This window comes from Oncorhynchus tshawytscha, linkage group LG02 (genome assembly GCF_018296145.1).
Source record: "Oncorhynchus tshawytscha isolate Ot180627B linkage group LG02, Otsh_v2.0, whole genome shotgun sequence".
NCBI lineage: Eukaryota > Metazoa > Chordata > Actinopteri > Salmoniformes > Salmonidae > Oncorhynchus > Oncorhynchus tshawytscha.
Window position 1 is genome coordinate 28,476,664 of NC_056430.1, and position 26,375 is coordinate 28,503,038.

The 26,375-nt window shown below is 42.5% G+C and overlaps 1 protein-coding gene across 11 annotated transcripts in view; it reads right to left on the bottom strand.

The window, feature by feature from the left end:
- Nucleotides 1–26,375, bottom strand: part of kcnab2a (potassium voltage-gated channel subfamily A regulatory beta subunit 2a) — a 119,185-nt gene that overhangs the window by 30,444 nt on the left and 62,366 nt on the right. The window contains exon 1 of one of the 11 annotated variants that reach the window (XM_024374887.2): nt 14,185–15,216. The exons of 8 other annotated variants lie outside the window; for them this stretch is intronic. In XM_024374887.2, the coding sequence (XP_024230655.1) occupies nt 14,185–14,402 (218 nt within the window). In that variant the 5' untranslated portion in view covers nt 14,403–15,216. Of the gene's footprint in view, nt 1–14,184; nt 15,224–26,375 lie in introns of those variants that run through there. 2 more of the 11 variants (XM_024374888.2, XM_024374897.2) reach the window with 2 other exon arrangements.

A 26,375-nucleotide genomic window follows, 5' to 3' on the forward strand; every position in this document is an offset into this window, starting at 1 on the left:
ACTCTGCCCGTTAGTTATACTGGGCACTGATTCAGTTTCAACTTTACAACTATAACACTGGGTGTCCAGAGCCTGTCAGCAGTCCTAATTCCTGGCAGCCAATTAATCTTTAACTACAGTGGGGAGAACAAGTATTTGATACACTGCCGATTTTGCAGGTTTTCCTACTTACAAAGCATGTAGAGGTCTGTAATTTTTATCATAAGTACACTTCAACTGTGAGAGACGGAATCTAAAAATCCAGAAAATCACATTGTATGATTTTTAAGTAATTAATTTGCATTTTATTGCATGACATAAGCATTTGATCATCTACCAACCAGTAAGAATTCCGGCTCTCACAGACCTATTAGTTTTTCTTTAAGAAGCCCTCCTGTTCTCCACTCATTACCTGTATTAACTGCACCTGTTTGAACCCGTTACCTGTATAAAAGACCTGTCCACACACTCAATCAAACAGACTCCAACCTCTCCACAATGGCCAAAACCAGAAAGCTGTGTAAGGACATCAGGGATAAAATTGTAGACCTGCACAAGGCTGAGATGGGCTACAGGACAATAGGCAAGCAGCTTGGTGAGAAGGCAACAACTGTTGGCGCAATTATTAGAAAATGGAAGAAGTTCAAGATGACGGTCAATCACCCTCAGTCTGGGGCTCCATGCAAGATCTCACCTCGTGGGGCATCAATGATCATGAGGAAGGTGAGGCATCAGCCCAGAACTACACGGCAGGACCTGGTCAATGACCTGAAGAGAGCTGGGACCACAGTCTCAAAGAAAACCATTAGTAACACACTACGCCGTCATGGATTAAAATCCTGCAGCGCACGCAAGGTCCCCCTGCTCAAGCCAGCGCATGTCCAGGCCCGTCTGAAGTTTGCCAATGACCATCTGGATGATCCAGAGGAGGAATGGGAGAAGGCCATGTGGTCTGATGAGACAAAAATAGAGCTTTTTGGTCTAAACTCCACTCGCCCTGTTTGGAGGAAGAAGAAGGATGAGTACAACCGCAAGAACACCATCCCAACCGTGAAGCATGGAGGTGGAAACATCATTCTTTGGGGATGCTTGTCTGCAAAGGGGACAGGACGACTGCACCGTATTGAGGGGAGGATGGATGGGGCCATGTATCGCGAGATCTTGGCCAACAACCTCCTTCCCTCAGTAAGAGCATTGGAGATGGGTTGTGGCTGGGTCTTCCAGCATGACAACGACCCGAAACACACAGCCAGGGCAACTAAGGAGTGACTCCGTAAGAAGCATCTCAAGGTCCTGGAGTGGCCTAGCCAGTCTCCAGACCTGAACCCAATAGAAAATCTTTGGAGGGAGCTGAAAGTCCGTATTGCCCAGCGACAGCCCCGAAACCTGAAGGATCTTGTTATGCAATAAAATGCAAATGAATTACTTAAAAATCATACAATGTGATTTTCTGGATTTTTGTTTTAGATTCCGTCTCTCACAGTTGAAGTGTACCTATGATAAAAATTACAGACTTTACATGCTTTGTAAGTAGTAAAACCTGCAAAATCGGCAGTGTATAAAATACTTGTTCTCCCCACTGTATATCCTGCAGGGAAAAGCAAGTCAGCTCCTCCTCACATTTACATGGCCACTGCAGTAAAATATGTAAAAACAGGTACAAGCCTTTTCTGCTTGCCTATCCAAACCCAAGTCACAAATACCTTATTGTATTTCAGAAAACAGCTTCAAATAACCTCCACTTAAAGTCAACTCAAGAGTTTAAACACATAATGAACGGTCCATTGTCTGGCTGTGGATATTCAGTCCCAGCCTCTTTGCTGTTCATTGGGCTGTTCTAAGCCAAACCTCCAAAGAATGGTGGCCAGAGTAGAGAGAGAGAAACAAATGAAGCTGGGCTGAGAAAGGAGAGAGAAACAGATGAAGCTGGGCTGAGAAAGGAGAGAGAAACAAATGAAGCTGGGCTGAGAAAAGCGAGAGAAACAAATGAAGCTGGGTTGAGAAAAGAGAAACAGATGAAGCTGGGCTGAGAAAAGAGGGCCTCTAGATCTTATAGGACGGACTACCTACCTGCCCTGCCAGCCAGTCGGATATTCTACCGTTTCCCTGAGAAGCGGAGACGGGCTGCTTTACATAATCGTAAGCCATTTTGTGTTAATTCAGTCCTGACTAAAGCCATTGGGAGGAGGAGGATGAGACACAGGCTGGGTAGTAGTGAGGGAAGGTGGAGATATTAACCAGTCATGTCATACAGGCCCACTGTCACATAAGGGAGAAGCTCAGACTCTGGTGAACCTTGTTGCACTTGGATGCTTTGCTTGGCCTTGTGGGCAGGGGAGAAGGAGATCCATAGAAAAATAATTAATAGAATATGCTTGGAAGCATCTAACCATGACAATTTGACTGATAAACTCATGGGTACACTCCATTGTATCAAATCAGATCTGTCTGATAACTCACAAACACTCATGGGATAGCTAAAAATAAAGTTTGGCAACAATATGCGGTCTTAACATTCAAAAATGTTACCAAAGGTGACATCATCCACTGAACCACCAATATTGACTTTTTCCCATGAGAAAGTCACTAGCTAGCTAAGGTGTTCTGTGCCGGTAGAATCCGTATTTATGAAGTTCGAAATGTGCATGAAAGTTAGCTAGATAGCGTCTGCTGGCTGGCTGTACCCGTCTCAAATCAATCCATATGAAACTAAAAGGCAGAGATGCTAACAACACCAGTTCACACACTCAATGCTGTATACTCCCTCTAGCAACTAGGTGACATAAACTCATCAAAAAAAGAAACGTCCCCTTTTCAGGACCCTGTCTTTCAAAGATAATTCATACAAATCCAAATAACTTCACAGATATTCATTGTAAAGGGTTTAAACAATGTTTCCCATGCTTGTTCAATGAACCATAAAAAATGAACATGCACCTGTGGAACGGTCGTTTAGACACTAACAGCTTACAGACGGTAGGCAATTAAGGTCACAGTTATGAAAACTCAGGACACTAAAGAGGCCTTTCTACTGACTGAAAAACACCAAAAGAATGATGCCCGGGGTGCCTGCTCATCGGTGTGAACGTGCCTTAGGCATGCTGTAAGGAGGCATGAGGACTGCAGATGTGGCCAGGGCAATAAATTGCAATGTCCGTACTGTGAGACGTCTAAGACAGTGCTACAGGGAGACAGGACGGACAGCTGATTGTCCTCGCAGTGGCAGACCACGTGTAACAACACCTGCACAGGATCGGTACATCTGAACATCACACCTGCGGGACAGGTACACCAGGAACGCACAATCCCTCCATCAGTGCTCAGACTGTCCGCAATAGGCTGAGAGAGGCTGGACTGAGGGCTTGTAGGCCTGTTGTAAGGCAGATCCTCACCAGACATCACTGGCAACAACGTCGCCTATGGACACAAACCCACCGTCGCTGGACCAGACAGGACTGGCAAAAAGTGCTCTTTGCTGACGAGTCGTGGTTTTGTCTCACCAGGGGAGTTGGTCGGATTCACGTTTATCATTGGAGGAATGAGCGTTACACCGAGGCCTGTACTCTGGAGCAGGATCAATTTGGAGGTGGAGGGTCCGTCATGATCTGGGGTGGTGTGTCACAGCATCATCGGACTGAGTTTGTTGTCATTGCAGGCAATCTCAACGCTGTGCGTTACATCGGAGACATCATCCTCACCTGGTATTGTGACACAATAACGTCAATGGTATTTTGGAATGTTAATTAAAATGATTCTAACTCATGTGGCTCATGCAATGGAATACATTTTTGGAAATGTCTTGACTTGACTCATCAAATCACAGAACAGATTGAAGGGTACACTTCCTTCTTTTACTCCCTGAAATGGGTACACTCAAAATAGGTGCTAGTTCACCCATTATGCCATCATTGACTTATTAATTCCATGGGGAGGTCAACCTCAAGTGAACAGCCTGCTGCCCCCAGGGATGGATCTGTTATCTTCAGATCACAGCATTTTTAAATTAAAATTTTATTTTTATTTCACCTTTATTTAACTCGGTAGGCTAGTTGAGAACAAGTTCTCATTTACAACTGCGATCTGGCCAAAATAAAGCAAAGCAGTGCGAAGCAAACAACAACACAGAGTTACACATGGAATAAACAAGTGTACAGTCAATAACACAATAGAAAAAAAGTATATATACAGTGTGTGCAAATGGCGTGAGGTAGGAAATAAATAGGCCATAGTAGTGAAGTAATTACAATTTAGCAGATTAACACTGGAGTGAAAAATGAGCAGATGATGATGTGCAAGTAGAGATACAGGTGTGCAAAAGAGCAGAAAAGTAAATAAAACATAAGGATGAGGTAGGTAGATTGGGTGGACTATTTACAGATGGACTATGTACAGCTGCAGCGATCGGTTAGCTGCTCAGCTAGCTGATGTTTAAAGTTAGTGAGGGGAATATAAGTCTCCAGCTTCAGCGCTTTATGCAATTCGTTCCAGTCACTGGCAACAGAGAACTGGAAGGAAAGGCAGCCAAACGAGGTGTTGTCTTTGGGGATGACCAGTGAGATATACCTGCTGGAGCGCGTGCCACGGGTGGGTGCTGTTATCGTGACCAGTGAGCTGAGATAAGGCGGAGCTTTACCTAGCATAAACGTGTAGATGACCTGGAGCCAGTGGGTCTGGCGACGAATATGTAGCAAGGGCCAGCCCACTAGAGCATACAGGTCGCAGTGGTGGGTGGTATAAGGGGCTTTGGTAACAAAACGGATGGCACTGTGATAGACTGCATCCAGTTTGCTGAGTAGAGTATTGGAAGCTATTTTATAGATGACGTCGCCGAAGTTGAAGATCCCTAGGATAGTCAGTTTTACTAGGGTAAATTTGGCGGTCTGAGTGAAGGAGGCTTTGTTGCGAAATAGAAAGCCGATTCTAGATTTGATTTTGCATTGGAGATGTTTAATATGAATCTGGAAGGAGAGTTTAAGTCTAGCCAGACACCTAGGTATTTGTAGTTGTCTACATATTCTAGGTCAGAACCGTCCAGGGTAGTGATGCTAGTCGGGTGGGTGCGGGCAGCGAACGGTTAAAAAGCATGCATTTGGTTTTACTAGTGTTTAAGAGCAGTTGGAGGCCACGGAAGGAGTGTTGTATGACATTGAAGCTTGTTTGGAGGTTAGTTAACACAGTGACCAAAGGGCCAGATGTATACAGAATGGTGTTGTCTGCGTAGAGGTGGATCAGGGAATCACCCGCAGCAAGAGTGACATCATTGAAATATACAGCTCGAGAATTGAACCCTGTGGTACCCCCATAGAGACTGCCAGAGTTCCGGACAACAGGCCCTCCGATTTGACACACTGAACTCTGTCTGCGAAGTAGTTGGTGAACCAGGCGAGGCAGTCATTTGAGAAACCAAGGCTATTGAATTTGCCGATAAGAATACAGTGATTGACAGAGTCGAAAGCCTTGGCCAGGTCAATGACTGCACAGTACTGTCTTTTATCGATGGCGGTTATGATATCGTTTAGTACCTTGAGCGTGGCTGAGGTGCACCTGTGACCAGCTTGGAAACCGGATTGCACAGCGGAGAAGGTACGGTGGGATTTGAAATGGTCAGTAATCTGTTTATTAACTTGGCTTTCGAAGATTTTAGAGGCAGGGCAGGATGGATATAGGTCTATAACAGTTAAACATTGAAGTGGGAAAGAACTGACCCATGCAAACAAGGTTGAATTCAATATGAAGTCATGGACATGATATCCTCAACTCTCAACTGAACATGGAATGTTCTATCATGTGCAGGCATACAAAAAAAAGAAAAGCCTACGGCCAGGTACACTGCCATAGCTAGGAGGTCTATAGGCATGTGGCCAAGTCGAACATTCTTCTCCAGTCATGGTCAAGCACAGGTTAGCCGGACAATGGTATAAAGCTGTTCTTCCTCCATCTTTATGGTTTCATTTCACCTGGCCTGGGTCTCCATCAGCACACCTGTCTGTCCCCCCACATTACACATTCAACTCTAGAGAAATACCCACTAGAGAGGACTACAGACTGACTCCATGGGCTCTGTGCTTAATGAGTAGAAACAGAATTTCATTATGCTTGGAAAGCTTGTGTTTCTTTTAGGAGTTTGAGTAGTGAGGCTCTGTTTGATCCCGTGTGAGATGATTTTGCAGAAGGAAAATACAAATTAAACGGAATTGAAATTAGCTGCAGTGTGACCCATACGCCTGCTATTCTATGTTGTAACACAGAGCGAGGGGTCTCCCATGTACATTGGGTCCTGTGCTGAAATGTGAAATTGGAGAGTGTAGTGGCCCAGTTCTCTGCTGTGTAGCACTGGAGAGTTTACGTCAAGGGGCACGTCAGGGAAATGCACACTGACAAGAGCACAGAGTAGCCCAGCCTGCACCCTCCTGGGCACAGGGCTAACATTACGCTACGCTACACACACGCACACACACACACACACAAAAACATGTTCACAGCCAGGAAATGCTCAACACGTGCGCACACACACACAAAACAAATTGCCTTGAGCTGAGCCCATGTCCACTCATTCAATATCATCAAAAGGTCCAATGCAGCCATTTAAAAAGAAAATAATCTCAATATCAAATCATTTCTGGATAACAATTACCTTACTGTTATTATTTTTTACCATTTAATTTGAAACAAACAAAAAAAATATTCTTAGAAGATAAGGGCAAGCAAGAATTTAGCTAGGACTGTCTGGGAGTGGTCTGAGTAGGGAGGGGAAAACTGAAAATGAGCTGTTATTGGCAGAGGTTATGAACTCTTTCTTATTGGTCTATTAACTAATTTACTGCATGGTGATGTCACCATGGATGGCCAAAACTCCATCCCACCAAAATAGCTCTTACACTAAAAGGGAATTAGCATAATTTTCACAACAGCACATTATTAATCCAACCTCAGTGTGGATATATTTATAAAACACAGGGAAAATCACGTTTTTGACTTGGCCTTTCAACTCGATTATCATGGTGTCGGTCAACATGACTAAGCAGCCGCCAGCATATCAGATAAGAGCGCTGCTTCTGCACATTCATACTTTGAAAATCGGGTCCATTCAACATCTGGCCCGTTCATATAAGTTTTCAGTGCACCCTCCCATCTTAATTGCAGTGAAAGCAATTGCTAAACAGTGGACTGATATTCAGAAGCAGCTAGAGTGGAAGTTGAGGATTGGTAAATAAGAATATCCTGAAACACTGAGCTTAACAAAGACTCCTCCTGTTCCTGCAAACATCTGCAGTTTATCTGAGTGCTGCAGCAATGCAAAAGGGATGCTCTTTCACTGGCAATGCAGATCAATCCCAGATCAATTGAACTTAAGGAAGCCATAGACATTTAGCCTAGACTGTGGGTTTAAGGCATTTCATTTGACAACCACCCCCCTAGCTTTCGAAGTACTGTCAGCTTACATGAAGAAGCTGTAATGACTAATTATTCACCTCAAACAAACCATTTGCCATGTGTTTATGCAAGTAAATACCACCTTTAAAATGTGAATAGTTTGCCATCTATTTTTTTTTATTTTTAAGAACACCGTAGACATTTGTACTAAATAGGTCCATTCATGGCTCTGTTCTGTTATAATAGAAACACAGCTCAGCTTCCTTTTTGAGTCTTAAATACAGCCTAACATAGAACAGAACTAATGGAGTGTAGGTGTCAGTTGATAAGTTGAAAATATTTTTTACATCTTATTCAAACCACTAGAACAGAGAGTTGCTGATGATGGACTGATCTTTACTGAGAGGTTCAGGCTGCAGTCCACTGTGCACAGAATAATTAGTAATATAGGTTGCCGGGGGAAAATTAGGTTATAATCATTTAAGAGAACAACTACCATCAATCCCAAACTATTAAAGCTTTAGAAGGCAGCACATGACATTTTAGAGTAAGGAGCTGTTTGAAGAATAATTGTACCGACAAGCCTGATTTTCATATACTGCTTACTGCCAAATACAGAACAGACCAGAAACATAACAATATGAATGATTTGTGCTGTGTTATGCATATCCATCAATTCAAATATGTCTTAGCAATTCCAATTCACATCAATCATTCTCTGTATCAGGTCTACAGTGACTATGGTCTGTGCCTATGGCAGGGGTGTCAGACTCATTCCAGGGAGGGCATAGTGTTTGCAGGTTTTTGTTTTTTCATTTAAATTAAGCTGTAGACAACCAGGTGTGGGGAGTTAGTTACTAATTAGTGACTAATTCATAAATCAAGTAGGGAGGAGAGAAAATCTGCAGACACTTGGCCCTCCGTGGAATTAGTTTGACACCTGTGGTCTATGGTCTGTCCTTCCTAGGGTTGCAAAGCTACCGGTAATTTCCCAAAGTTACCGGAACCTTTAGTAAGTTTGGTAACAGAAAATCTTTCAATCTATCGTAACTTGGTAATTTATACTTAAATAACTTGTAAAAAATGTATTCATATACAGTACCAGTCAAACATTTGGACACACCTACTCATTCAAAGGTTTGTCTTTATTTTTACTATTTTCTATATTGTAGAATAATAGTTAAGACATCAAAACTATGAAATAACACATATGGAATCATGTAATAACCAAAAAAGTGTTAAACAAATCAAAATATGTTATATTTGAGATTCTTCAACGTAGCCACCCTTTGCCTTGATGACAGTTTTGTGCACGTTTGGCATTCTCTCAACCAGTTTCATGAGGTAGTCACCTGGAATGCATTTCAATTAACAGGTGTGCCTTATTAAAAGTTAATTTGTGGAATTTCTTTCCTTCTTAATGCATTTGAGCCAATCAGTTGTGTTGTGACAAGGTAGGGGTGGTATACAGGTATACAGAAGATAGCCCTACTTGGTAAAAGACCAAGTCCATATTATGGTAAGAACAGTTCCAATAAGCAAAGAGAAATGACAGTCCATCATCACTTTAAGGCATAAAGGTCAGTCAATCTGGAACATTTCAAGAACTTTGAAAGTTTCTTCAAATGCTGTCGCAAAAACTGTCGCAAAAACCATCAAGCACTATGATAAAACGGTCTATCATGAGGACCGCCAGAGGAAAGGAAGACCCAGAGTTACCTCTGCTGCTGAGGATAAGTCCATTAGAGTTACCAACCTCAGGCAATTAACTGCACCTCAGATTGCAACCCAAATAAATACTTCAGAGTTCAAGTAACAGACATCAACTGAGGAGACTGCGTGAATCAGACCATAATGGTTGAATTTATGCAAAGAAACCACTACTAAAGGACACCAATAAGAAGAAGAGACCTGCTTGGGCCAAGAAACACGAAATCTGTCCTGTGGTCTGATGAGTCCAAATTTGAGATTTTTGGTTCCCACTGCTGTGTCTTTGTAAGACGAAGAGTAGGTGACCGTGAAGCATGGAGGGGGTGGTGTGATGGTGCTTTGCTGGTGATACGGTCTGTGATTTATATAGAATTGAAAGCACACTTAAGAGAGTCAGAAATCTTGCTTGTTTGTAGGTGACCAAATACTTGTTTTCCACCATAATTTGCAAATAAATTCATAAAAAATCCTACAATGTGATTTTCTGGATTTTTTCCCCTCATTTTGTCTGTCATAGTTGAAGTGTACCTATGATGAAAATTACAGGCCTCTCTCATCTTTTTAAGTGGGAGAACTTGCACAATTGGTGTCTGACTAAATACTTTTTTGCCCCACTGTACCTTTATTTAACAAGGCAAGTCAGTTAAAGAACAAATTCTTATTTTCAATGACGGCCTAGGGGGGGGGGGTTAACTGCCTGTTCAGGGGCAGAATGACCGATTTGTACCTTGTCAGCTCTAACTAACTTTGTAACTCTCCCAACTATTAACTTTTTCCACAACTGGCACCAGTTTGACGCCAAAACAATGACAAAAAATATATATTGACATAACGTAAAACTTCAATTAATTTTCTTAATTCACTCAACACAACAGGCGCTTATTAAAGACAGGCTTCTATTTTAGCCAGGCGTTTATTTCCTTCATGCACATAGCTTTTGCTCATTGGTATAGTTAATTGTTTAATACATTTCTTCATTTCCCACACTGTGTATCATTTAAACAATGTGTCATGGTTATTTTGTCTTAGTATGGCTCTATAAAAATGTTTCATGTAAAACTTTTCCTTGACAGAATAATTATTCTCCTCTTTGACTGTGTATTTTCAGCAATCTTACTTTTGCCAGCTAATTTCGCCACTGCCGATTTCTAGGGGTCTGGGCCCGGTTTCATAAAACATCTTAAATGTTTCCCTTAAGGGTTTACTTTAAGGAATAATTTTCCCTTACCTAAGGGAATTGTTTAAGGGTGTTGCATAGAGCCCCTTTAACATTTCTTTAGGTAATGGCATAATTTAAGGGTTTTGCGGTAGTTTGAAAGTATATACCGTAGAAATAATCTCTGGTTACCATGGAGACAACCTGATTCAGACTGAACATTTGTCAGAGATCGCATTTATTTTGGTAGAACACAAGATACATTTAACATTTTACATTTAAAACAGGAGAAACAAATTGATTCAGAAGATAATAAATTGCATTTATTTTAGTAATTTTTTACTCAACTTGTTTCTATTACTTTCTAGCACGTCATGCTAACTTAGAGTAGGTAGTTAGCTAGCTTTATAGCCATGGATTGTGCACCTTCCATTGTTTAGCTAAGTAGCTGGCTGTTGTCCTTTTAAACCAAAACCAGAGGAAAGCAACATTCACCTCCACAAAAGCAGTTTAGATTTATATCCATACTGAATTTAGATGCACCATGCAGAAATCGTTTTGCCATTTCCTGGTTGTAAAAAATTCTAATAGTATGCCTAATTTCAGTATCTATGTGACAAAACAAGCTTACCCAGCCCCAGCTAACACACCTGACTCCAATAATCAACTAATCATGATCTTCTGTTAAAAATGCAATTAGTTTATATCAGGTGTGTTTGCTAGGGATGGGAAAAAGTGTGACACCAAGCAGGCCTCCGAGGACTGGAATTGCCAAGGCCTGGTGTAGAGAATCATTGTACCATCTAAACCGCTGTGAAATATATTTTCCAGAACCAAAAATATAGTATTTTCAGCTGTTTGAAGCTGGTGTACAAAACCTAAAGTAAGACGCAAAAACGAAAATTAAGAACAGGGAGCATAGCAACAGCGCACACAGAACTACCGCTTCTTAGACTTGCTTTCAATGAGAATGGCATATCTATGTGCATTTGGTCGGGTTGCCCAAAAAGCTTTAAGGGACCTCATGGGCACCCTTAACTTTCACTTAATTTTAGAAGGACATTTGCATTAAAATGTTTTGTGCTACTGACTTAAAGTTAAGGAAACTTTAAGGGGAAAATGAACTTTTATGCATCAGGCCCTGTTCTCCCATAGTTGTCCGAACTGTTTTTGTGCTTGCCAATTAGCCAGCAGTTCGCAGCTGTTAACAGCCAGTGGCGAGCAGTCTCTTACTGGCGATAAAAATGATCGGCCTAATTTTTCTTATTCATTACAGAATTATTTAATGTAACAAATCAAACATTAAACCTCGTAAACAATTCATGGTAATCTCGTAAATAATTCATTTAGACCAGACGATTATTTGAAACGCGCGTTTATTTTCAGAAGTGTATGCCATTGCCGGGCTATTAAAAAGGGACAGGCGGCTATTTGAGACTGCATTTAATTGAAGTTTTCAGGTATAATAAATAAAAGTGTGTACACACACTTCATGCTGAAACCCTCATATTGAACACCAAATATATTCACTCACTAAGTTTGTGGTTTATATTTAGGATAATGTTTTACAGCTTTGTCATTCTATTTGTTTATTTTAAAATCATCTTATTTAATGATTTCATATTTTATATGTGATAAGGCCACACTGAGGGCCAGAGATAATTAGACACTTGTGATAATCTGAAGTACCCAAAAGGGCCACTAGAGGTGATACCAAAATTCTTGTAGTTTACTGGTAAACTTAAAGTTGAAAATAATATACCCTCCCTTTGCCACTCTAGTCCTACCTATACTTCATACAGTCTTTCCTACCTGCAGTATACGTCATTCGGTCTGTCCTACCTATACTTCATAGTCTTTCCTACGGGCAGTATACTTCATACAGTCTTTCCTACCTGCAGTATATGTCATTCGGTCTGTCCTACATACACGTCATGCGGTCTGTCCTACCTATAATTCATATGGTCTGTCCTACATACACGTCATGCAGTCTGTCCTACCTATAATTCATATGGTCTGTCCTACATACACGTCATGCAGTCTGTCCTACCTATACGTCATTCAGTCTGTCCTACCTATACGTCATTCAGTCTGTCCTACCTATACGTCATTCAGTCTGTCCTACCTATACGTCATTCAGTCTGTCCTACCTATACGTCATTCAGTCTGTCCTACCTATACGTCATGCAGTCTGTCCTACCTATAATTCATATGGTCTGTCCTACATACACGTCATGCAGTCTGTCCTACCTATACGTCATTCAGTCTGTCCTACCTATACGTCATTCAGTCTGTCCTACCTATACGTCATTCAGTCTGTCCTACCTATACGTCATTCAGTCTGTCCTACCTATACGTCTCATTCAGTCTGTCCTACCTATACGTCATTCAGTCTGTCCTACCTATACGTCATTCAGTCTGTCCTACCTATACGTCATTCATTCAGTCTGTCCTACCTATACGTCATTCAGTCTGTCCTACCTATACGTCATTCAGTCTGTCCTACCTATAATTCATATGGTCTGTCCTACCTATACGTCATTCAGTCTGTCCTACCTATAATTCATATGGTCTGTCCTACATACACGTCATGCAGTCTGTCCTACCTATACGTCATTCAGTCTGTCCTACCTATACGTCATTCAGTCTGTCCTACCTATAATTCATATGGTCTGTCCTACCTATACGTCATTCAGTCTGTCCTACCTATAATTCATATGGTCTGTCCTACATACACGTCATGCGGTCTGTCCTACATATACGTCATTCGGTCTGTCCTACATATACGTCATTCGGTCTGTCCTACATATACGTCATTCGGTCTGTCCTACATATACGTCATTCGGTCTGTCCTACCTATACGTCATTCGGTCTGTCCTACCTATACGTCATTCGGTCTGTCCTACCTATACGTCATTCGGTCTGTCCTACCTATACGTCATTCGGTCTGTCCTACCTATACGTCATTCGGTCTGTCCTACATATACGTCATTCAGTCTGTCCTACCTATACGTCATTCAGTCTGTCCTACCTATAATTCATATGGTCTGTCCTACATATACGTCATTCGGTCTGTCCTACCTATACGTCATTCAGTCTGTCCTACCTATAATTCATATGGTCTGTCCTACATATACGTCATTCGGTCTGTCCTACCTATACGTCATTCAGTCTGTCCTACCTATACGTCATTCAGTCTGTCCTACCTATAATTCATATGGTCTGTCCTACCTATACGTCATTCAGTCTGTCCTACCTATACGTCATTCAGTCTGTCCTACCTATAATTCATATGGTCTGTCCTGGTCTGTCCTACCTATACGTCATGGTCTGTCCTACGTCATTCAGTCTGTCCTACCTATACGTCATTCAGTCTGTCCTACCTATATCATTCAGTCGTCATGCGGTCTGTCCTACATATACGTCATTCGGTCTGTCCTACATATACGTCATTCGGTCTGTCCTACATATACGTCATTCGGTCTGTCCTACCTATACGTCATTCGGTCTGTCCTACCTATACGTCATTCGGTCTGTCCTACCTATACATCATTCGGTCTGTCCTACCTATACGTCATTCGGTCTGTCCTACCTATACATCATTCAGTCTGTCCTACCTATACGTCATTCAGTCTGTCCTACCTATACGTCATTCAGTCTGTCCTACCTATACGTCATTCAGTCTGTCCTACCTATACGTCATTCAGTCTGTCCTACCTATACGTCATTCAGTCTGTCCTACCTATACGTCATTCAGTCTGTCCTACCTATACGTCATTCAGTCTGTCCTACCTATACGTCATTCAGTCTGTCCTACCTATACGTCTCAGTCTGTCCTACCTATACGTCATTCAGTCTGTCCTACCTATACGTCATTCAGTCTGTCCTACCTATACGTCATTCAGTCTGTCCTACCTATACGTCATTCAGTCTGTCCTACCTATACGTCATGCAGTCTGTCCTACCTATACTTCATGCCGGTGCGTATGCTCTGGTCGCTGGACGTGGGCTGGCTCTGGACAGTGACCTGTCCAAGGCTACGGGCCACCATGGCCACAGCCCTGAACTTGCTGCGGGTGCCTGTGTTGGGGCTGTTGGCATTCTGGCGGTGGTTGAGCCGTTCCTCTGTACTGCGGCTCACCCCTCCACGATTGTGATCCGTACACACTAACGACACCTGCATCCTGGCTGGGACTGGGAGCCACCTGGAATGGCTTAAGGTGCTCTGGTTAGAGCTTGTGGTGGGTCAGTCTGTACGACAAGATGCCTCGACAAGACGTCTGGACAGTCTCTTGGTCAGGTCAAGCTATCTGTGCACAGAGCACACCAACACCCCCAGCTGTCAGTGTCAGGGTGGGCAGTTATGTCTGCAGAGAAAAGAGAAAAGGAGAGGAGCGAGGAGAGCTGTCTCCTACAGAGGGTGTCCTGCTTCAACACTTCCTCAGCCTGTGTGCTCTGTCTTCTTCAGAAAACAACACCCGGCCGCTGTAGACTGCAGGCACATGAACACCGTCCCGGTCTCGGCACAGACACAAAAACAGACGAAGATGCACCCTCCAAAAAAAAAGTACAGCGTCCCATGAAGAGTGAAGCAGTTTAATGAATCTTCCTTTGCAGTCCCGACTGGCTTATCCTCGACTCATCCGTCTGTATCACTTACGCTTTCTGTAGGAATCAGAGGCTGACAGACAGATTTAGTCGTCCTGCAATTTCCTTTTAATCTGGAGCTCAGTGCTACAGATAACACCTCGCGCTGCAAAGATCTGAGACTGGAGACATCAGCACAAAGAGACAGAGGCAGGAGGATATGAACTATTCCAGGAGGTAAAATTCTGTTCCTTTACAATAAGTTCCCAGCAACAGCTGTCCTGGTTGTGTGAATACTCAGCAGATCTGTGTGTCAATCAGAGGGCAACCTCTCATTCAGTCTCCCATCCCTCCCAGATTAAATTTACATGTGTATGCCTCGCGCATGGCAAAGAGGCAGAGTGAGCACAGGGAGGAGAAGAGGAGAAAGAGAAAGGGAGGGAGGGATATGGAGAGATGCTATCGAGAGGAATATTGAGAGAGCTACAGTAGCGAGTGCAGGAGAGATAGAGGGGGTGAAGAGATGAGGGGGCCAAGAGAGGGAGACTCTCAGTGTCTACAGCTGCTGTCATAAGAGAGGCTGGCTAGTGTATTGTTAATCCACTTCTCATCTACTTCCCTGCTCCAGCATGGCTAAGTCACTATGGCAGAGTGTAGGCCTTCTTCATGGTGATCCAGCGTGGTCCAGTCAGGTTCAGTGTGACTCAGTCAGGGTCCAGTCAGGTTTAGGGTTGTCCAGCTCAGGTCCAGTGTGATCCAGTCAAGTCCGGTAGTTCAGTGAGCGGCAAGTAGTTAAACTTGGTCGAGTCAGATGAGCGAGGCTCAGGAGTAGGCTGAATGCTCAGTGCTGCAGAATGGCTACTGGCCCCAGACCAGGGGACTGCTCTCACATGGGTTGGGCAACGGGGCATGAAATATTTATTATGTAACTTTATCTGCCCTGATGCATGTCTAAGCCAGGAGTGTCACAGGCGAATTACAGCGGAGTTCGCTGCATTGTTGTCTCTCCCCAGATCCCACTCAAACATGGCAACCACCATTAACTGAAAATAAATTATTCTGGGCATATTTATTCATTTGAATCATTTCATTACATCAGTAAGAATGAATAACAATACAGAGATAGAACATAGCCTGTATTCAATTACTGCCTACATCAGGTGTTACAGGCCCAATGCAGTTGTTTTTATACCTATATCAAATCATTTCTGGGTAACAATTAAGTACCTTACTGCAATAGACTGCCATTAAAATGGGCAAGAAATGTAACAAAAAAACTATCCCAAGCAAGACTTTTACTAGGACTGTCTGTGAGTGGTCTGAGTGGGGAGGGGGAAACTAGCCATTATTGGCAGAGAGGTTTGGAACTCTTATTGATCTATAACCGGGGTATTTTGAAATACCCACGGGATGGTTTTCATATACCGTCAATACCGCTGAAACCATTTGATGTTTTTGAATACATTGGAATATTTTGAGCTACTTTTTAATTAAATATCTGCAGATGACTTTTGCAATACGTTAGGAGATAAACCGCTATCTGCTTTTCATTTAGTCTGTCACATAATTTTTCACTATGAAGCTCACTGTAGTTCCCCAGAACAGCAGCCAATCATGTGTTCATTGTAAAGTCCATAGAGTTCTACATTTATCGGTGAGTCTCTCCATGTTGAGCATTCTGGTAATAAGACGTCCAATAGGATCATTTTTTTGTTGTCTTAGCGCTTCCTTGTGTGCTATGCAGTTAATACCGTAAATCCCGAGTTGGCAGAAGAACGGTATGATGGCATGAAACTCCCCCCAAAAAATGGTTGACCCGAAAGTAGTCTGTTCTTTCGACCAATCGATTGGTAGACATTTTTAAAAGTGTATTTTCACACACACACACAATGTGTGGAGTTTAAATGTATTTGGCTAAGGTGTATGTAAACTTCAACTGTGTGTATGTATGTATGTATGTATGTATGTATGTATGTATGTATGTGTGTGTGTGTATGTATGTATATATACACACACACAACTGTTCAAAAGTTTGGGGTCACTTAGAAATGTCCTTGCTTTTGAAAGAAAAGCACATTTTTTGTCCATTAAAATAACATCAAATTGATCAGAAATACAGTGTAGACATTGTTAATGTTGTAAATGACTATTGTAGCTGGAAATGGCAGATTTTTTTAATGGAATATCTACAAAGGCGTACAGAGGCCCATTATCAGCAACCATCACTCTTGTGTTCCAATGGCACGCTGTGTTACCTAATCCAAGTTTATCATTATAAAAGGCTAATTTGATCATTATAAAACCCTTTTGCAATTATGTTAGCACAGCTGAAAACTGTTGTCCTGATTAAAGAAGCAATAAAACGGGCCATCTTTAGACTAGTTGAGCATCAGCATTTGTGGGTTCGATTACAGGCTCAAAATGGCTAGAGACAAAGAACTTTCTTCTGAAATTTGTGTCTATTCTTGTTCTGAGAAATGAAGGCTATTCCCCGTGAGAAATTGCCAAGAAACTGAAGATCTCATACAACACTGTACTACTCCCTTCAAAGAACAGTGCAAACTGGCCAGAATATAAAGAGTGGGAGGCCCCTGTGTACAACTGAGCAAGAGGACAAGTACATTAGAGTGTCTAGTTTGAGAAACAGACACCTCACAAATTCTCAACTGGCAGCTTCATTAAATAGTACCAGCAAAACACCAGTCTCAACGTCAACAGTGAAGAGACGACTCGAGGATGATGGCCTTCTAGGTGGAGTTGCAAAGAAAACGCCATATCTCAGACTGGCCAATAAAAATAAAATATTAAGATTGGCAAAAGAACACAGACACTGGACAGAGGAAGATTGGAAAAAAGTGTTATGGACAGGCAAATCTACGTTTGAGGTGTTTGGATCACAAAGAAGAACATTTGGGCGATTTGTACAGGGTAAAAGGGATCTTGAAGAAGGAAGGCTAGCACTTCCATTTCAGGAAGAATGGGGTGAAATCTCTTCAGATTACTTCAACAAATTGACAACTAGAATGCCAAAGGTCTGCAAGGCTGTAATTGCTGCAAATGGAGGATTCTTTGATGAAAGTAAAGGTTGGAGGACACAATTGTTTCAATTTTTTAAAACTCATTATTTATAACCCTGTCAACATCTTGACTATATTTCCTATTCATTTTGCAATTAATATATTCATGGATAACAAGGACATTTCTAAGTGACCCCAAACTTTTGGACGGCAGTGTATGTAAGTAAGGTATTTCTAAAAACACGTTTTCACTTTGTCAATATGGGATATTGTGTGTATATTGATGAGGAAATTGTTTCATTACATTTTAGAATAAGGCTGTAATGTAACAAAATGTGGAAAAAGTCAAGGGGGCTGAATACTTTTCGAATGCACTGTATATGCTTTTTAATGCTTTTGAATGACACTTCCGGTTTTGGTGGGAAATACCCGGGTTACCTGGTGGAAAAGTGATTTATTCTCGGGATGGAACATTTGTAAAATACCAGGAAAATATTCAACCCTAGTCTTACCCTGGAGGAGCCTCAGTGATGCTAAACACAAGCAGGCAGAAGATGGGTATGTTCTGCGGGGAAGGGACAGATTATTCCGGTCCCTTTCTTTTCTACCCTTGGATTAGCACCAGACGTATTCCCTGGCCTGTGTAGTTCAGTTGAGTTCAGCACTGCACACCTTGTTACGTGAGGCTTCACGCTGAATGCTCCGCAGGTCTGTCAACTCTCATGTCCTCTCTGCTGGGATGAAGCTGTAGTGGCCTGTCTCTCTCATACACTCCTATCCAGCCCTTGGGACCAGTGCCCTGACACAGCACCAATACAGCCACGTTACGTAAGCAGGCCTCCCTCTCCCCTCCTACGGTCTTCTCTCTGTTCTGCTCCACTTGGCTGCAGGGCCAGTTGAGGGGCTGTGTATGGCGCAGTCTCATGAGGATCAGTGGCATTCAGGGTCATTGAACACAACTGACATATACTTTTTCCTGTTGATATTTTTCCTAATGAAGAAATCCTGATTTACTGACTTGATTATTATAATGGATGGGGTATTCAGGGTGGTAATTGACAACAGTAAGCTATGCTAATGATTACATCCCTGATGTCCCTTGAGAAGAGGGGCAATGGTATTTCCTGTGGTTAGGGAAGCAGTAACCGGGTCCCAAGGACTAGGAATGATAAGTAACAGATCCAGTGTTCAACCCAACAGTCTGCCTTTCCACAAGATGTTGCCAGGCTAAGACAGCTGTAGCATTACTCTTATTTTGGTTTTGAAAAAGTTGACCCCTAGTTGATCTGGCTGGCTTCACTCTATGCTCGCATGGTTTGCAGTGGTGGACCTTAACCTAATATATCCCTATTCCCTGCCTCAATGTCCCCTCCCCTGTTATGTCTATCTCAGACAGCCTCCTTGCCATCACGCCCTCTAACTCAATTATTGCAATCCTCTCTAATGCTTTTCAATTAAACTCTCGGCCAGCTGAGCAACATTAACATGGCAACAATGTCTCGCTACTATGCTCCACACTGCAGTAACAAACACGGACTAGCCATACCTCACACTGTCTCAATGAGCTAAGAATTTTGGATGGAGAGAAAGAGACACAGAATGAGACGGTGGGAGGGAGTTCTATGTTTAGTGTTATACCAAACTCAGTAGAAGTTATTTTAAGACAATGATACCCCAATTTGATTACAGGCTTCAAAGGCATCCCTCTTATCTGTGTCTGATGATCGGTGCAGTAGTCAGTAGTCATCATAGACTGCCTGGCAGGCAGGCAGAGCTACTGTGCACACACAGGCCTTGCTGGCCCCCTGCAGTGGTAGCTGTCAGTGTCGGAGCTAGCTACAACCCCAGAGAACAAATTAAGCGCCAGAAAGACAGAAAAACTTGTCTATCAACTCACAGTAGTTTTGTGGTGCCTATTATTTTATTCCTCCTGTGTTTATAAGAAGTGCATGCTTGAGAGTAGGCTAGGCAGTTAGACAATGTTATGTACTGTAGCATAGCTTTTGCTGTATAATAATCATGCAATCTTGGCAGGCTACTAGCCAGGTCTATTTCCAGCTCTACAGGGTCCGTGTCAGCAGCACAGGTTGTTGTTGCGGAGTGACTTCCCAGAGGCGTCATTATGATATGGCTGCATCATCGATTGGCTAAGCTCCATGCTGCACAGGACAGGAGTGTGAAGGAGGACAGGCCAGAGACACTTATGTCAGCTGGGTGGGTTTGCGCATGTCATGTTGAGTGGCTGTAGTTGGTCAGAGAGCGAGATTCTACACTATCATTACTATTGTATATTTTTAGCTGTGAAATGTGGCATTACTTGCCAGTTCGGTTGTAGAGCTCTTCATCGCTGTGCCGCTAACAACATATGGGCTATAGCCTAGCCGCTGTGCTGTAGTCGTGATCTGTGAAACCTGTGTGCACTGTTGTCCTAGTCACTGCCTCTCAAGCTCCTCTCTCTCGCTCTCCTCTTCCTCCCACTCTCAGTGAGTGGGCCCTATCAGCACACCGCACCCCTTCAGAATGATTGAGTGTCCAGGAGGGATTGTAGCAGCGTAATAGATTTGGGATAAATTCTGGTTGGGCTCTTAATCAAAGAGAGAACACAGAGAGCACAACATAAGGGAGAATGGGGATGTGGGAAGGGAGATCATGTATTTCTTCCTTTAGTTAGGGGCTTTGTTGAATTGCTGATAGACATAGAAAATCAAATGACATCAAGACCTTCCCTTCACCTCTACCAACAATAGACATAAATCGTTGATTCATTATTTATGGTAAGGATGATAGGTCTATATCTCCCACCACAACGGTGTGCTTTATCCTAAGATTAAAATATCTAGGGAAGACATGTATTCCTAAGCAAGCCCATCAACATAGTTGAGCACTGGCCTGCAGTTGAAAAGATGTTCAGCAACTCTTGGTAGGACAAAGGAGGTTTTCAGAAATAAATATTTGATTGTTAAATCTACATGCCTGCAGTGCCAGTACTATCGAGATTGTAATTTTATTTCTTATGGATCCTCATTAGCTGCTGCCTTACTCGGATCCAGCGCAATTAAAGGCAGTTTAACAATTTTAAAAACATTACATTCACAACAGATTGTGTGCCCCCTCAGGCCCCTACTCTACTATCACATATCTACAACACAAAATCCACGTGTACGTGTGTATAGGGCGTATGTTATCATGTGTTTGTATGCATGTGTCTGTTTGTTGCTTCAGAGTCCCCGTTGTTCCATAAGCTGTATTTTTATCAAATGTTATTGGTTGAATGAGTTACTTGATGCGGAATATAGTTCCATGTAGTCATGTCTCTTTATAGTACTGTGGGCCTCCCATAGTCTTTTCTGGATTTGGGGACTGACCTCTGGTGGCATGTCTTGTGGGGTATGCATGGCTAGAGTATGATATAACCATTCTAATCATTATTGTGTAATACAGCAACACCTAAATGGCTCGATCCTTAAATTAATGTACATCCTCCAAAGCACATCCTCCTGCCTAACCGTTTGTCCCGTGTGGCTCAGTTGGTAATGCCAGGGTTGTAGGGTTTGATTCCCATGAGGGACCAGTACGAAAAAGTATACACTCACTACTGTAAGTAACTCTGGATAAGAGTATTACTGTAAATGACAAACTTATTTGTTTTAAGTCCCATATTGTTGATTTAGTTCGCTGCTTACAAGGCCCAGGTAATATGAGGTCTAGGACTGGAGAGAAGAGGCATTGTCATTAGGCCTATGTGTTGGATCAGCAGACCAGGAAGTGGTGATGGACGGTTGCTACTTTGTGGCGGTTCCCCGGGTCTGATCTCTGCTGTGGGTGTTCCCTCCAGAATGTGGAGACAAGAAGAAGAAAACAATTTGGACTATTGAGATGAGCTCACCCCGTGTGGGCATACATATTTATTCCAACAGAATTGTTTTTCCATTCAACCCTCTAAACTCTCAGAGACAAGCGTGCTAAATGTGAGACACCATAAGCGGAGAGTCACCCTGCTCATTATGCTATGGTTCTTGTCACCCAGTCTCTCTGCTGCAGCTCTCCCCCACTTTCTTTCCTTCCTCCTCAACATGTCTGCAATAGCCTAGTCCAATGTTTCTTTATACTGGTCCTGGGGACCCATAGGGGTACCATAGTATTGCCCCAGCACTACTACAATTTATTCAACAAATTATTTGAAACAGGTGCGTTGGTGCTAAGACAAAAACAAAGGTGCACCCCTTTGTGTCCCTAGAACCAGGAATTGAGAAACACTGGTCTAGTTTAATGGGGTAAAAACACATTAAAGTGCTGGAGTGGATTACATGTTGACACTATCTGGGCACCCTGCGCCACTGTCCTTTGTCCCAGCCTCTCACTTGATTCTCCTGGAGCGCAGCTCCCCGTGCATTCAAGTTTCCGCAGCTTTTGGTGGAGAAGAGGAGCGTGCGTGTGTGTGTGCCCCCCATTCTCACACTTTGCTGGTCTACCATGAGAGGAGAGCTCCTCCAGCATCCTGCCCTCCAGTCAGGCACCCTGACCAGAACCTTGAGAACAACCATACGACCCTGTTGCACAGAGCATGACTGAGGGTGTAAATTAGGGACTCAATGGTCTCCATGTGATGTGTCTACAGCTGTTGCTGGGAGTTACAGTTTGTATGATGAGTGTTTTATAGAAGGAGCAGTACAGTGAAATCCAAAATTGTGCACTTTTTCTCCCCCAGATTCTATTTAAGTCATGGTGAACAAAAGTTCAGGGTTCTAAGAATAGACCTGTCAGTTTGTTGCAGCTTGTTTGCTGAATTCTTTTGATGGAAGTTGTTTCTCCACACTGCATTACTGCCTGTTTGTTCATCACAACATCTTTTGAATGATCTCCCAGCAGAACCAACTAGCTGCATGGGCCTGGTTAGACAAGGTTCAGTATTAGATTCCTTGTAACGCGTGTGTCTACGGTCTCCTCACTCCTTCAACCAATAGTGTGTGGACTCCTATTACCACAGTGTTGACTGTGACCTTCCACTATTATTATATTAAGCCAAGCTCCTCCACTCCCACTGAACACTGCAATTGTCTGACAAATCAATTCCACTGTCGACTCAAATGCCAAATGCAGTAAAAATGGTTTGCCCTGTGTTTTATATCATATTGTACACCAGCAGATGAAACTGTAAAAGTGGAGAAAAATTAAATCAGTATTATTTCCTGATAGTTGCTGGCTGAAAATACAATCTACATTCAACCTTCTGATCAGCAGGTTGGCATAGGCGGGAGTTTCGGCTTTCCATGGTGACATCACCATGCGGTAGGCTTAGGAGTTAGTGCTGAACCCAATTAGTAAATTGTTTAGTTGATTGTCTGGTCGACAAGAGTAATTTTTTTGAGATGTAGCATACATACAGTGCATTCGAAAAGTATTCAGATCCTTTGACTCCGGGATGCTGGCCTTCTAGGCAGAGTTCCTCTGTCCAGTGTGTGTTCTCTTGCCCATCATAATCTTTTATTTTTATTGGCCAGTCTGAGATATGGTTTTTCCTTTGCAACTCTGCCTAGAAGGCCAGTATCCCGGAGTCACCTCTTCACTGTTGACGTTAAGGCTGGTGTTTTGCTGGTACTATTTAATTGAGCTGCCAGTTGAGGGCATGTGAGGCGTCTGTTTCTCAAACTAGGCACTAATGTACTTGTCCTCTTGCTCAGTTGTGCACAGGAGCCTACCACTCTTTCCATTCTGGTTTGAGCCAGTTTGCACTGTTCTGTGAAGGGAGTAGTGCACAGCGTTGTACAAGAGTTCCTCTGCAGCACTCCACCAATCTGGCCTTTACGGTAGAGTGGCCAGATGAAAGCCACTCCTTGGAGTTTGCCAAAAGGCACCGTAAGGACAGAGTTCTTTAGGCATGTCATGACTTGCCGTCTTGGATGGAGATCAAAGGTGCCGGCTAACCAAAGGTTTGGTTTCAAAACACTCCTCTCCTGGGGGTTGGCAAGTTTAATGACGGTCGTAAATACCTGGCAGGAACGGTCTCTCCATGGCCATGCAGTATTGAGGGGAAAGAACCCTTTTGTTACAAGAAGATTCTTCCTGCCAAAACTACAACATCCAAAAGTGGAGAATGAAACAATACTCCTAACACAAAAAATGTAGGAAATGGTCAGGGGGGACTTAAAGAACAATCAGGTCAGAACATTTATTGTTTGGTGATATCATTAAGACAGACATCTACATTGTGAAAGCTCTTAAAGTTGCCATGTTTCCGTTAGAGTTTCATCTAAATATTGTAAAACATAATGATTAAATATGAAACTATTTGTGAAAAGATAGCAATGTGATTTTAGCCTTCTAAATGAGAAATTGTATTTTATATAAAGTTTTATCCAGTCAGTAACCACACCCACGTGAGCACAGACATTATGCCGGCGTGATGGAATGCGCCCTTTGACCAGAGTGCTTAAAAAAGGACTCAATTTACGGGAGACGAAAACATGCCGGGTTGCTGCCAGTGTGGAAAGTGGTCTTTGCTGTACCCTGAATAATCACCCATTGAGGCCGGACAGCATGAAGCGGTGGCTACACAGCTGACAAATGGTTTAAAACTAGAAGACCAGTACATTGCCAGGTTGCTACTGGCATGTAAAATGGTTTAAAACTACAAGACCAGTACATTGCCAGGTTGCTACTGGCATGTAAAATGGTTTAAAACTACAAGACCAGTACATTGCCAGGTTGCTACTGGCATGTAAAATGGTTTAAAACTACAAGACCAGTACATTGCCAGGTTGCTACTGGCATGTAAAATGGTTTAAAACTACAAGACCAGTACATTGCCAGGTTGCTACTGGCATGTAAAATGGTTTAAAACTACAAGACCAGTACATTGCCAGGTTTCTACTGGCATGCGTGCAGCGCAAGCTGAATACATGACTATTACTATTATGGACTGGAATTTTGCACATCGCTCAAACCATGTGATTCTGGTGCAGCACGTGCGGTCTACAAATTATAGGCTAGCGAATTTGATTTAATTTAGGAATATAAATAAATGAGGGCCTATTTGTATAACTAGTCGGCTGACGGATATACACACACAGTTCATAATATTTCCCCTAATGTTATTAGCCTACCTCTTTCTCTATTGTTGCTTCATTCCTTCCTTCTAGCAGTTCAATTAAATATGTTTCGTTGTCCTTATCGTCATCATTCTAATAACAAGGACTTCACTTCTCTTCAAAGACTGAATGGTTATGGGTCTGAATACATAACTGCTATAGCCTACTGCCATTGCGCGTTCACGTTTCTTTCAAATTACCTGTGAGTTTAATTGGATGCTGTATTTAACATTCAGGGGAAAAAAGAGCCCTCTTCGAATAGTCTATTGGTATAAGAAATGCAGAAAAAAAAGTCTAGCAAGCCATTCTAGTCTAGCTTTTCCTGCATAGGACTACACGAGATAAGGAGTGTTTAAGGAGCACAGATGCGTGTCAATTGCGCAAGAGAGGCTATCAGTTAAGTTGAACGCATGACCCATCATTAATTAAGTAAATATAAAGGCTACTACTGCATTGAATGCATTACCTGATAGAGGTAGGCTAGGACATCTACAGTTGAAGTCGGAAGTTTAAATGTATTTGGCTAAGGTGAATGTAAACTGTTTCACAATTTCTGACATTTAATCCTAGTAAAAATTCCTTGCCTTAGGTCAGTTAGGATCACCACTTTATTTAAGAATGTGAAATGTCAGAATAGAGAAAATTATTTAGTTCAGCTTTAAAATTTCTTTCATCACATTCCCAGTGGGTCAGAAGTTTACATACACTATTAGTATTTGGTAGCATTGCCTTTAAAATTGTTTAACTTGGGTCAAACGTTTCAGGTAGCCTTCCACAAGCTTCCCACCACAATAAGTTGGGTGAATATATGGCCCGTTCCTCTTGACAGAGCTGGTGTAACTGAGTCAGGTTTGTAGGCCTCCTTGCTTGCACATGCTTTTTCAGTTCTGCCCACAAATGTTCTATAGGATTGAGGTCAGGTCATTGTGATGGCCACTCCAATACTTTGACTTTGTTGTCCTTAAGCCATTTTGCCACAACTTTGGAAGTATGCTTGGGGTCATTGTCCATTTGGAAGACCCATTTGAGACTAAGCTTTAACTTCCTGACTGACATCTTGAGATGTTGCTTCAATAGATCCACAGTTTTCCTTTCCTCATGATGCCATCTATTTTGTGAAGTGCACTAGTCCCTCCTGCAGCAAAGTCCCCCCACAACATGATGCTGCCACCCCCGTGCTTCACGGTTGGGATGGTGTTCTTCGGCTTGCAAGCCTCCCTCTTATTCCTTCAAACATAACGATGGTCATTATGGCAAAACAGTTCTATTTTTGTTTCATCAGACCAGAGGACATTTCTCCAAAAAGTATGATCTTTGTCCCCATGTGAAGTTGCAAACCATAGGCTGGCTTTTTGATGGCAGTTTTGGAGCAGTGGCTTCTTCCTTGCTGAGCGGCCTTTCAGGTTATGTCGATAGAGGACTCGTTTTACTGTGGATATAGATACTTTGTACCCATTTCCTCCA